Source organism: Dipodomys ordii, unplaced genomic scaffold, assembly GCF_000151885.1.
Source record: "Dipodomys ordii isolate 6190 unplaced genomic scaffold, Dord_2.0 Scaffold168, whole genome shotgun sequence".
Taxonomy (NCBI): Eukaryota; Metazoa; Chordata; class Mammalia; order Rodentia; family Heteromyidae; genus Dipodomys; species Dipodomys ordii.
This window is the reverse complement of record NW_012267384.1, coordinates 2,390,907-2,404,663: the sequence shown is the minus strand read 5'-3', so window position 1 is coordinate 2,404,663 and position 13,757 is coordinate 2,390,907. Positions and strand designations below refer to the sequence as shown.

Here is a 13,757-nt window from a genome sequence, read left to right as displayed (position 1 = left end):
AATACACTGCTAAGTCAGTGTTTTCCAAATATGCACAATGATTCCTTGTTATGTGAAAATGAATATTTCCCTTTTTATAGGATTTACTTCATTATGAGAAAAAAACCAAGAGCTCACAGATGTGATGTTATGAATATAAATTCATAACTAGGATTTTAGTAAATGGAATAAAGATAAATGGTAAACCTCTCAAATGAAAAGATTCATTGAAGTTAAAATAAACTTTAAGATTTTAAAGTTTATAATCACATATAAATATTAATATAAAAATTACAATGTCGGGTTGGGAAGGAGGCTCAGTGGTAGAGTGCTTGCCTTGCATGCCTGAGGCCCTGGGTTCAATTCCTCAGCACCACATAAGCAAAAAGAAAAAAGCCGGAAGTGGCAATGTGGCTCAAATGGTAGAATGCTAGCCTTGAGCTGAAGAGCTGAGGGACAGTTCCCAGACCCAGAGTTCAGGCCCCACGACCGGACCCCCCTCCCCCCAAAAATTATAATGTCAAAACTCTGAAACATGAAAAAATATTTTCTTCATTAACATACAAGAAAACTTTCTTTTATTTTAAAAACCAGTCCTGGGACTTGAAACTCAGTTGGATGCTGTCTCTGAGCTTTTTGCTCAAGGCTAGCACTTTACCACTTGAGCCATAGCTCCATTTCTAGCTTTTTGGTGATTAAAAAGATAAGAGTCTAATGGACTTTCCTGCCAGGGCTGGCTTTGAACCACAATCCTAGATCTCAGCCTCCTAATCTAGACATGAGCCACCAGTAATGGCAGGAAAATTTTTAATAAATTAAAAGATATTCAAGGTAGATTAAAGATAGAAGGAAAAATAAGGTAATTAAACACCTGCCAAATATTCATATGAACTTCCTAAACTTTTTGTTGACAAATTTTATGCATACAATTTAGGTAGAAAACTATAAAATAAGGGTTATAGAATTATTCTATTTTATGTAATTTAGGAACTTAGAGCAGGAATTATGTTAACTCTTAAGGAAAAGTAGTTTACACACATAAACACTGTAATATAGAGATTTGACTTATTTGACTCAATTGGTTTAAAGTATCTATGTATCTTAAAGGTTAGAGAAATAAATACTAACTAATATTCACTCATTTCTTTCTTTTTGTCAGTTGTGGGGCTTAAACTCTGGGCCTGGGCACTGTACCTCAGCTCTTCAGCTCAAGAATAGCACTCTACCACTTGAACCACAGTGCCACTTTTTCTGTTTATGTGGTACTGAGGAATGGAACCCAGGGATTCATGCATGCTAGGCAAGCACTCTACCACTGAACTACCTTTCCAGCCCCCTCACTCTGTATTTGACAAAAGCAATTAAAAATTTCACTCTATCAAAATTGTGGCTATACACTGTGGCTCAAGCAGTAGAGCACTTGCCTTGAGCTGAAGAGCTGAAGGACAGTGCCTGGCCCCAGAATTCAAGCCCACAACCGACAAAAAAATAAATAAAATAAAAAAATGTGGCCACAGATAATTTTTAAACCTAATTCATTATTCTTTTGGGCAAGAAGGAAAAAGCAATTGAGAGGGTTATTCTGAATAAAATATATGCATGTCTGAAATATCACATGAAACCACTTGGTGGGGAAAAATAATAAAGTAAAACAAGCTCAGTTGAGGGTGTGGCTAACAGTGGGAGAGAGGAAGACTAACAATGAACTTAGAATGAATATGGTCATAGTAGTTTGTTTACATGTACAGAATACTTCTGAGATGGTTTTAATATGCAGGGAATGGGATAAGGTAGAATGAATCAGATGGAATAAGGTTAATCAGGATGCACTAACGTCTCATCATACAAATAATGTATAACATTTTAAAAAGCTACATTATACTTTCATTTTTCCAGTACTTAATAAACTTACATTATTTAAAACAGTAAGAAGTGCTTGTACTAAACCACTACTGCACATTTCATATGGTGAAATTGTGTTTTCATCCTTCAAAAGTACAATTAGATTTTCTAAAGCTGTCTTCATTAAATCACGCCAAGTGTTCTCACCTTCAATACACTAAGAGAAAAAAAATTAGTGAAAGCAATTTTTAAAAACAATAGCCCTTAAAGTAACATCATAATAATTATCATAAAGATAATTTAAATACTAAACAAAATTAAAAGAATTATTACAGACAATTATCTCTTATAAGTGCCCACTAAATATTCTATGCTTTGCTGGCCATATACCTTTTGTGATTATTCAACTCCACTTTTCAAACATGAAGAAGTCATATAAAATACATAAATGGGTCTCTAAAATTTGACTTTCATGTACGTTTCATGTGTTATGAAATATTTTTTTCTCTTGATTTTCCAAGCACTTAAAAATACAGTTTAAATTTTTTTTTTTTTTTTTTTTTTGCCAGTCCTGGGACTTGATCTCAGGGCTTGGGCACTGTCACTGAGCTTCTTTTGCTCAAGACTAGCACTCTACCACTTGAGCCACAGTGCCACTTCTGGCCTTTTCTGTTTATGTGGTGCAGAGGAATCAAACCCAGGGCTTCATACATGCTAGGCAAGCACTCTATCGAACTAAGCCACATTCGAACTCAGTTTTAAAATTTTTTAACCAGCTTTTCCCATGTGGGGAGCAAAAACTGCTTCTCTCTTTTTCTAAAAAAATTTCTCCCTACTTTATCTTGTTATGTGTTAAAATCACTGTTAAAATTTACAAACACAGTAATGAACACCAATAAATAAATTCTTGCCTCACAAAGTTATTGAAAATCAGATGGCAGACCAGCTTTATTGGGTATCAAAAATCAATGGGCAAGACTAGTCAAGATGGCACATATGTATAATCTCTACACTGATGCATGTCAACCTAGAGTTGAAGTCAGACTTACTTTCTGGTGAAATCTCATCTCAAAACAAACAACAACAATAACAACAAAACTTAACATACTTGTCTATTCGTATGAAGCTCCCAAGATGACTCTAACTGAGTTGCTATGTTTCTTAGTGTTACCACTACTCCTCGAGGCATGCTTTCAACAGCTTTAAAGTGGTCATCATATAAATCTCGAGCCATAGTTCGTACCTATACCAAAAAAAAAAAAAAGGTGAATTTTCAATATGATTAACAATTTTACCATGTCTTCCCTTTTATGTCAGTGTATGACTTTAAGATTTTTGAGTGTCAGGATACAGACCAGTGGTAGACTGTTCACTTACAATGTGTGAATCACACCCAGTTGTTCAATCCCACAACAAAAAGATGTTTGTGATGTATTAACTTCCCAAAATAGGTTACTACTCCTATTTACATACGTCAAAGGTTTTGAAGATTAAAAGGGTATACTAGTAGATTTTAAGCATTTACTAAAATAACTCTTACAATTTTTCTTTTCAGGTACATAAACATGAAACTGGAATACTTACTACAGTTGTCCCTTGCTATACTGCCATTTAGTTACTGAAGCTTCACTGTATCACAGGTTTTTGTTTTTTGTGTGTTTTTTTCAGGGGGGGGAGTCATCGTGGGGCTTGAACTCTGGGCCTGGGCACTATCCCTAAGCTCTTCAGCTCAAGGTGACGGCTCTACCACTTGAACCACAGCACCATTTCTGGTTTTCTGGTGGTTAGTTGGAGATAAAAATCTCAGACTTTCCTGCCCAGGTTGGCTTTGAACCACAATCCTCAGAGCTCAGGCTCCTGAGTAGCTAGGATTACAGGCATGAGCCACTGGCATCCGGTTTTTTTTTTTTTTTAATTGTGATCCCTTACCTATTGCAGGAGTTACATTTCAGAGACTTCCACAATAAGTGAAAATCTGTATAAATCTGAAAATCTACTACTTAGTGGATTTTCACCAATTGTGGGGTTATCTGGAACGATAATTCCCATGATAGGTGAGGAATCACTGTATATTTAAAATGAAGTTACAAATTATATAAAAGACTAACTTTTTTCTAATTAACTTTTTTCTAGCTTGTTCATGCTGAACCAATTTTTTTTTTTAAAAAAAGATCTCATCTAAAGGAAAATTATTTAACTATTTCTATCTAGGTCTATCAATCAAAGCTGACCTTTTTTTCTTTTTTGAACATTCTAGGACACAACTTAGGTTTCTAATATTAGTCACACATATTATATATGGCATTTATAATTTTACATATTTCAGCACAAGAAGGAATAATTTTATTGTCAATTTTGATACTACTGATCAATTACTGAAGTTAAAATAAAATAAAGTTATAAAGAACCACCTATGTATTTTCTAATTTAGGCAAAGTCTGATGAAACTTAGTACATAATACTATTTACGCGTAAGTAACACAAATTTAGGGTTTATTTCATTGTACGTTCGTTACAAACTACTAATATAACTTTAATGCAACAGAAAAAAATTTACTCCCTAAACTACTTACTGATAACTTTGCATTCTATTTTTGGTATATGCTATACAATTTACAAATAAATCTGAACTTAAAATTAATAATTTTCTTTTTTGGGGGTGGGGTGGAGGCTTACGGGTGCCAGTCCTAGGGTTGAACTCAGGGCCTGGTTAGTCCCTCTGAGCTTTTTTTGCTCAAGGTACAACTCCACTTCGAGCCTTTTTTAAAATTTTATATTTTAAAGCAGTTAGTTGAAAGTAAGACTCTCATGGATTTTCCTGCTGTGTTGGCTTCAAACCACAATCCTCATTCTCTGCCTCTTGAGGAGCTAAGATTACAGGTATAAGACACCAGCACCCAATGCCAACAGTAAGGGTATTCTGAAAAGTAGTTTTATACACTGAAAGAGTAACTGACTGATCACTGATTTACTAATTTCAAGAAAACAAATCAAGGACTGGGGATGTAGTATGGTCTATCAACTCCCTGGGTTTGATCTTCAACATATTTTTTAAGGAGTATATTAATAATAGTTTATTTTCGTCATTTTGTTTGGCTTTAAAGAAAACAAAAATGTAAGAATGTGACGTGGATCTTCCTGATTATTTGTCTAGTGTTAAAGAGTTTTACTTCTCTTAGTCTTTATGTGGTAGGTGAATATAATATATAGACTAAGCATCCTTGTTCCTGTAATATAAAATATGCCAAAATCTGAAAATTTTTATGTGCGCACATACCACAAGGGCAAAAAATTCCACTTTGTGATATACACACACACATATATATATATATTTGCTTTATACATTAATTATAAACTAATTACCTTCAGGTTAAGATATATATGAAATGCAAATCAATTGTATTTTATTCTTTTGCAGCACTGGGGATCCATCTTAGGATCTCACATTCTAGGCAAGAACTCTATTCCTCTGAGTTCTACCTCCATCTCACAAATGTGTATAGACTCAAGAATCAACCTCAAGGCATCTCATTATGTACATGTAAGTTTTCAAGATCAAAAGAAATCTGAAGCACATTTAGTTTTAAGCATTTTGATTAAGATACTCTGTTGCTGGACCCTTGTGACTGATGTCTATAATCCCAACTACTCAGAAAGTTGAGTACTGAGGTTCAAAGTCAGGCTAGACAGAAATGTGTAAGATTTTTATCTCCAATTAACTAGCAAAAAGCCAAAAGTAAAGGAACTGCTTAAGTGGTAGAGCACTAGCTTGGAAGGAAAAAACATGCAAGAGCAGGAGGCACTGAGTTCAAGCACTAGTACTAGGAGGAAAAAAAAAAAAAAAAGCCAGGTGTTGATGAGACAAAGGATGAAGATGTGATCTGAGGATCACAATTTGAAGCTAGCCAAGACAATAAAGTCCATGAGACTCTTATCTCCAACTAGCCACCAAAAAGCCAAAAGTGGAACTGTGGTTCAAGCGGTAAAGCATTAGCCTTAAGCAAAAAAGCTCAATGACAGCACCCTGGCCCTGAAAATTCAAGTCTCAAAACTCTGCCCATCCCCACAAACAAAAACATTGCTCAACTTTACAAACCTTATAATCTAGCAAAAAAATTGCCACGTCACTATAAAAAAGAAATCACATTTCACAAATATACCTTTTGCTTTGTTTTTTCTAATTTAGATTTCAGTTTTCTGCCTCTCTTGCCAGTCCAGCCAGTCACAAATTCTGAACCTAGGATAGGGATAATAAAAAAACATACACAAAACATACTTTATTACAATTTATTTATACACATTTGTATACATTAATATAATTTATTTATATAGTTTTATTATTCATTCTTACTTGCTAAAATTACAATAGTTACATACTTACCCAGAGAAGTTTCTGCAGTAAATGAATGTTTGGTTCCTCTATTAGATTCAAATACAAAACCAGGTAAATCTTCTTTCAATATTGTAGCTTGCTGACCATCTGAGTTATGAATAGCAATTTCTCCTTCTTTTAAGCATGTTAGTGACCAATTCCCAACAGTAAGTTTAGTGGGTCCTGGTGCTGATAGTATAGGTTGACTTGAAGTAGATGGCTTTACTTGCCCTCGAGCTCTTTGTAGTTTCTCTAGGAATTCACTTCTGCTTTCTATAGAGACAAAATATTGTTTTAAAAAACCTCAATCCTTTCAAATACTTCATGATTTTTAAAACACAAACTCCATATTAGAGGTTGGGGTATATATATACTTCAATGGTAGAGCACTTGCCCAATAGATGCAAAGTCCAGGGCACCACAAAAAAAAAGAACAATAACAACAAAAAAAAACAGAGAAATTATTATAATGTAGATTTCATACAATAAGTATTAGTTTCATGCCTTCGTACCCATTTACAGGTCAGCTCTACTGATATTTAGGTTGTATACAATAAAAGTCACATATGGCCAGTGCCTATGGCACATACATGCCTGTAATCTGTCTAGAGTACACTGAATTCAAGCCCCAGGACCAGCACAAAACAACAACAAAAGGCATATATAAAATGTTTTTATAGTACAACAAATTTTCTTTCTTATATAATTGTTCCGAAGATCATAAAAAAATGTGCTACTTTGATGGCAATACGAGCAGCAGAAAGGAATTTTAAAAGACACTATTTTAATTGAAAGAAAGTATTACCTGAACTATCTGATCCACCTTCAGGGCTACCACTTGAATACATGGTAGCAAGTTTTCCATCCAGGATAAATCTGAACCATCCATTACTGCCATTAGATAATTCCAAAGCTGCAGCATCACTCCAAATATATAAGCAGTCCCTTCCTCTAATGATTGACCAGTCTCTCCAATGATAGGGTTTACCTTGCTGCAATTCTTTAGCATCTTCCTGCGGTTCATCTTCCTGTGTAGAATTATTTAATAAAATATTTTTTGTTTCAAATATAAATATAAAAAACATGAATATGAATCAAAATGTACATATCCTAAACATAATATCCAGATGGTTGTAATTTAATTTTTAATATTTTAATTTAATATGCCTAAATATGAAAAATAAATCCTGCTGGGCACTGGTGGCTCACATCTATAATCCTGGCTACTCAGGAGGCTATAAGAGCTGAGCATCACAGTTCCAAGTCAGCCTAGGCAGGAAAAGTCCATGAAACACATATCCCCAGTAAACTAAAATACCAGAAGTGGAAATGTGGCTCCAACTAACTACCAACAAAACCAGAGTGGAGCTGTGGTTCAAGTGATAGAGCACTAGCCCTGAGCAAAAGAAGCTCAAGGACAATTCCAAGGCCCTAAGTTCAAGCCCCAGGAACAGCACACAAACACAAAAATAATAAACAAAAATAAATCCTAAAAATGTTAAGAAAAGCCATATAAGCTCAATTATATCACATCCAGGAATAGTAGTAAGGATCAATGAATTAGGACTCTTTATACATCTAGCTAATAGTTTTAAAACTCAGATAAACTCATAACATCTCTGAGTCTACATGAGTTATAAGAAAAGTTTAGATAAGAGCAATAGAATCCAAATCATATAACAACAGTGCAATGAATAACAAAAGCTTTTTAAAAATAAATTCCTGCTGGGTACCAGTGGCACACGCCTATAATCGTAGCTACTCAGGAGGCTGAGGTCTGAGGATTGAGGTTCAAAGCCAGCCTGGGCAGGAAAGTTTGTGAGTCTCTTGTCTCTAACCTCCAGAAAACCAAAATTGGCACTGTGGCTCAAGTGGTATAGTGCTAGCCTTGAACTGAAGAGCTCAGGGACAGTGCCCAGGCCCAGAGTTCAAGTTCTTTAGTTGGAGGCATGACTGAAGGGGTAGAGTGCCTGCCTAGCAAGCTCAGGCCCTGAGTTCAAACTCCTGTGCTGCCAGCCAATAGATACATATAAATATAGATACAATATAAACATATATACACATATACATATATATATATACACATACACTCCTCAGATAAACAAAATGTGGTGTATTATACAATAGAGAATCTGCTCATCCATTTAAAAAAAAATGACATCCTGTCATCTGTTGCAACATTAACTGAAGGACACAATGTTAAGTGAAATAAGCCAGGCAGAGTAGACAAATAATACATCACTCAAAAAAGTTGATCTCATAGAAGACAGTAGAAGAGTGGTCTCTAGAGGTGACAAAGGAAAGTAAAATATTGGAACAGAAGGAGGTTAGATTATACATACACCACAGCATGGTGATAATTTATTGAAACAATTAAAAGGAAGGAGCTTCAAAGATCCTCCAAAAATGAAGAAATGACAAATGTTTAAGGAGATGGAAATCTAATTACCCTGATCATTACACATTGTTTATATAAGGGTATCACATTGTACCCCACAAATCATTGCCTCAATAAAAAGTAAAAATTAACTTCAAAGCCCTCCATCCTTACCAATACACTGGATTGTTCTATAATCACACAGATAATCTACATGAATATATACATATATATATTTTTTTTTAATTTTTTGTTGCTGTTGTTGTTGGGTCTAGGCGTTGTCCCTCAGGTCTTCAGCTCAGGGTTAGCGCTCTACCACTTGAGCCACAGAGCCAATTCTGGCTTTTTCTGTTTACATGGTGCTGAGGAATCAAACCCAGGGCTTCATGCATGCTAGGCAAGCACTCTACCACTGAGCTACCTTCCCAGCCCCTATCCTGAATATATTTTTAAAAAATCAAATAAAATCAATCTATTAACATTTTGTACTCAAGTATAGGATCCAAATACTAAGAATATTATGATCACAAATACCTGTAATCCTAGCACTCAGGAGGCAAAAACAGAAGGAGCATGAGTTACTAGATTATATAACAGTTCATGCCAATTATATAGTAAGACCAGTGGGCACCAATGACTCAACACCTAGTCCTAGCTACTCAGCAGGGGATCATGGTTTGAAGATGGCATGGGCAAAAAGTCTGAGAGACTTTTACCTCCAATTAACAAGGAAAAAAGCTAGACTGGAAGTAAAGCATACAACAGCCATCAGTGCAAATGCTAAGCAAGATTGTTAGGCCTAGTAAAGAGTTGCGTGACACTGGGTCACATCTACAATCCTAGCTAGTTACTTGGAAGGCTAAGATCTGAGAATCTTGGTTCAAAGCCAGTGGGGAAAACAAACCCAACAGACTCTTAACTCCAAACAATTAATAAAAAGCAAGAGCTATTGGTGAAATCCAAGTAGTAGAGAACAAGCTACTGACTCAAAACGGTGAGCCCAAGTTCAAGCTCCAGTATGTATGTATGTACATGTACCTGTACTTATATATGAATGTATACATGTATGTGCATGCACGCTTGCACATGCATGCATGCACACACACACACCACACAAACTGGAATAAGATATACGAAAAGTGTTACAAATACATGACAAGCAACACTAACTATCATGTGACCCACCCAGGAAAAGGGACTTCCTTTGACTCAAACTATTTTTTGGTTGAGGTCACTGAGAATAAAAATAGAATCTAGTAAAAATGATTATAAAAATTAAGGTCACAGTTGGGGTAGTTACAGTAAACATTAGACTACATGGGGGATGGATTTAAGATTAGGTGACTATTGAATAGCAAAAGTGTTTTCTATTTTTCCATTCATGTACACGATGATACCCAGGTTAGACGGGGCAAACACCCAAGAGCCAGTGACTTACACCTGCAATCTTAGCTACTGAGGAGGCTGAGACTGAGGATTATGGTTTGAAGTTAGCCCAGCAGACAAATCTGAGATACTCTTATTTCAGTATTGAGTTGCATGTGCATGCAAATGCACACACAGAGCAGGGTGTTAATGGCTCACATAAGTAATCCTAGCTACTCGGGAGGCTGAAAACTGAAGGTCACAAGTCAAAGCCACCCAGGAAGAAAAGTCTGAGACACTTGCCTCCAATTAATCAGCCAAAAATACCCAAAAAACAAAAAAAGCCTGCCATGGAAATATAGCTCAAGTGATGAGAGTAACCAGCCTTCATTAAATAAGCCAAGCAAGAGGCATGAAGACCCACTACTAAGTTCAAGATCCAGTACTAGCATTAAAAAAAAAAAAAAAGCGGGGGGATGGGAGGGGGGTGTCTGGGAATGTGGCTTAGTGGTAGAGTGCTTGCCTAGCATGCATGAAGCCTAGGTTTGATACTTCAGTACCACTTAAACAGTAAAAGCCAGAAGTGGCGCTGTGGCTCAAGTGGTAGAACACTAGCCTTTAGCAAAAGAACCTTGGGCGGGGGATGGGGGGGGGTGCCCAGGCCTAAGTTTAAGCCCCAGGACTGGCAAAAAAAAAAAAAAAGCACTGGGAAAAGAACAATAGGATTTTTTTCCCCCTGACATAGGCCTTGAACCCAGGGCCTTGCACTGTTCCTGAGTTTTTTGCTCAAGGCTGGCACTCTACCACTTTGTGCCATAGCTCCACTTCCAGTTCTTAGGATGTTAATGGGAGACAAGAATCTCACAATCTTGGGGCTGGGAAGGTGGCTCAGTGGTAGAGCACTTGCCTTGCATGCATGAGGCCCTGGGTTCGATTCTTCAGCACCAAATAAGCAAAAAGAAAAAAGCCAGAAGTGGAGCTGTGGCTCAAGCGTTAGAGCGCTAGTCTTGAGCTGAAGAGCTAAGGGACAGCACCCACGCCCAGAGTTCAGGCCGCACGACAGGAACCCCCCCCCCAAAATCTCACAATCTTAAAGCCGGACGCGGGTGGCTCAATCCTAGCTACTCAGGAGGCTGAGATCTAAGGATCAAGGTTCAAAGCCAGCCAGGGCAGGAAAGTCCATGAGACTCTTATCTCCTTGAGTTGAAGAGCTGAGGGATAGCGCCCAAGACCAGAGTTCAAGCCCAAGAATTTCACAATCTTTCCTCACTGGGCCAGCTTGGAACCACAATCCTCAGCTAGGATTACAAGTATGTGCCACTAACACCAAGCTGAATGGAAAGTGTTAAGCTGAACAATGTCCAGAGATCATACAAGGTAGGAAAATATTAAGGGCATTCTAAACAGCCACAGTGGAAAATTCTCAAAGATCTACACAGGGCAATTTCATGAAGATATTAAAGTAATCATACATCAGTTTAACCCTGTCATTTCAATTATGAGTAAACATCCCTAGAGAAAAAGTATTCTAGAGTTACTCTAATAAAACTTTAAAGCAAGTCTAAAAGGAAGTTTTATTCTAATAGCAACAGCTTGCCTTCAACATTCCTTAAGAAAAATCACAATACTGAGCATAGTGGCTTGTGCCAATAGTCCCAGCTATTCAAGAGATTGAAAAGACTGCAGCTGAAGGAAGACCAGCTAAGGCAAAAATTAGTGACCTCCCATTTCACATAACAAACCCGGTGTGATGGTGTGCAACTCTAATTCTGAAACTCCAGTTACATAGAATTCATAGTCTTAGGTTAGCTCTGAGCAAAACCTCAAAGCTCTCTTCAAATAAATAACTAGCCAAAAGTGAGGGGAAATGTACTCTTATGTAAGTGTAACCCCATTGTATATCACTTTTACAATAGCAATAAAAAAATATTTTCACAAAAGTAGAGGGAGCACTGAGAGCATAGTTCAAGTGGTAGAGTGGCCACCTAACAAGTATGAGTCCTGAGTTTAAACTACCACAAAAATTTTCAAATGAAACTAAAACTACTGAATAAAGTTTAATGATATAAGCTTATTTATGTAATCAAAAATTATGTCCTTACAAACTGCTTAATTACAAAAGGAAAAAAGAAAAGGTAAAAAGCCAAGCTACAGAAACAGCCCAAATATCCTAAAAAACGTGGTACCTGTACACATTGGAATTTTACACAGCCATTAGAAAGAATAGTATGATGTCATTTGCAGGGAAATGGATGGACCTAGAACATGTTAAGTGTTAAGTGAGGTAAGTCAAGCTCAGAGAGACAAACAGGAGTATGTTTTCTCTCCTATGTGGAAGCTTGATCTAATATACACTGGAACATAGTAAATTATACAAGACTCTAGATATTTATAAATAGTAATACCAAAGAAGGATATTCTTAGGAGAACACAACAGCGCAATGCCTATGTGCATCTGATCATATAAAATAATATTTATTGAAATGAACTCCAGGAAATGGAAGAAATAAAAAACAGAAGGTAGAGAAAAAGCTTAATCAAGAAATCTTACGTAACATTATCAGCAACTAGGTAAACACATCATGTACTGTTGAGAATGCTCATAATGTATAAAGAACTCAATATCATACCTTACCTTTAGTATTCCTACAAATATAAATAAGCTGAATCTAATTACAAAGAAATATGATTACAATCTAATTACAAAGAAAATGCCAAAAAGCCCTGGCCATATTAACTGGTCTCCCCTCTTCAAAAACACTAAAGTTACAGGGAAGAAAAAAAAAAAACCAACTGCTGAAAGGTTCAGAGGAACATGAAGACTACAATATGTGTTCCTGGACTGAATTCGGTACCAGGAAAAAAAAAAACAAACTGCTATGAAAGACATTAAGGATGATTGGCAGGGCTGGAGATATTGCTCAAATAGTGGGGCACCAGCTGTGAGCCAGAAGGTTGATGACAACATTTAATCATAGTCTTTGGACTTAATAGCAAGTACTTTTATATAAATATACATTTGTTTTCAAAATGTTAAGAATCAAATGTAGGTTTTCACACATAACTAAGCACTATATACCACCAAAGTAATCCTGATCCCATACTTAGACTGTGTAAGAGAATGATATTTTATTATTTTAATGGAATATTTGTATATAAAATGGGAGCATCCTATATCCAGCTTACCCTCAAATAATAGTCCCAAAATGTACACACACAATTATCTGTGGAAATTATAAAGCAAATAAGGCAATGTTAATAACTAGTGAATATAGACAGGGATTTTGACAGTTATATCTCTAACTTTTCTGTACAATTAAAATTTTATCCCAGGGCGGCGGCGGTAGGATCGCAGCGGCGACGGCAAGGCACCCAAACCTGAGCCACAGAGAGTCCAGGACAAAGGAGCCAGGCGCAGCAGGCCAGCGGATTCTACTCAACACCAGCAAGAACCGACAAGGAGCAGACATCTTCATCCTGCAGTTTGCAGACCAGAGACAACCCAGGATCCAAGACTCGGCGTGAGTAGATGCCCGACATCCTCACTCCTTCTCAGGGAGCAGAGGAGGGAAGGCCACCCCTCCCCCCCCAGCACCAGTGATCTCCATCTTGGATACCGACAAAGCTCGGAGGAGCTGCCAGCTCCAACTCAGGCCTTGGAATAAAACGAGTCATTTAGCAGGTCACAAGAACTTAACGGCGAATTGACCTGCAAGACTCAGCTCCATCCAGGAAAAAGTCACGCAGCTCAGGCGCCAGCCATTGGAGTGGCTTTCCTCACTGGGTAACCAGAGCCAGAGGCTGCCCCTCCCTCTAGCAGCC

General features: G+C 37.0%; 1 protein-coding gene across 4 annotated transcripts in view; it reads right to left on the bottom strand.

The window, feature by feature from the left end:
* The window catches only part of Hectd1 (HECT domain containing E3 ubiquitin protein ligase 1), a 118,206-nt gene that overhangs the window by 51,868 nt on the left and 52,581 nt on the right, over positions 1 to 13,757 (bottom strand). For all 4 annotated transcript variants that reach the window (XR_001175708.1, XM_013033454.1, XM_013033456.1 and 1 more), the window contains exons 13-17: positions 6,999 to 7,221; positions 6,203 to 6,466; positions 5,982 to 6,058; positions 2,930 to 3,064; positions 1,892 to 2,038 (exon numbers count right to left, since the gene is read on the bottom strand). Coding sequence is in view for 3 of the 4 variants with exons in the window: in XM_013033454.1 (XP_012888908.1) it covers positions 1,892 to 2,038; positions 2,930 to 3,064; positions 5,982 to 6,058; positions 6,203 to 6,466; positions 6,999 to 7,221 (846 nt within the window). In the remaining variant the exon portion in view is untranslated. The remainder of the gene's footprint in view (positions 1 to 1,891; positions 2,039 to 2,929; positions 3,065 to 5,981; positions 6,059 to 6,202; positions 6,467 to 6,998; positions 7,222 to 13,757) is intronic.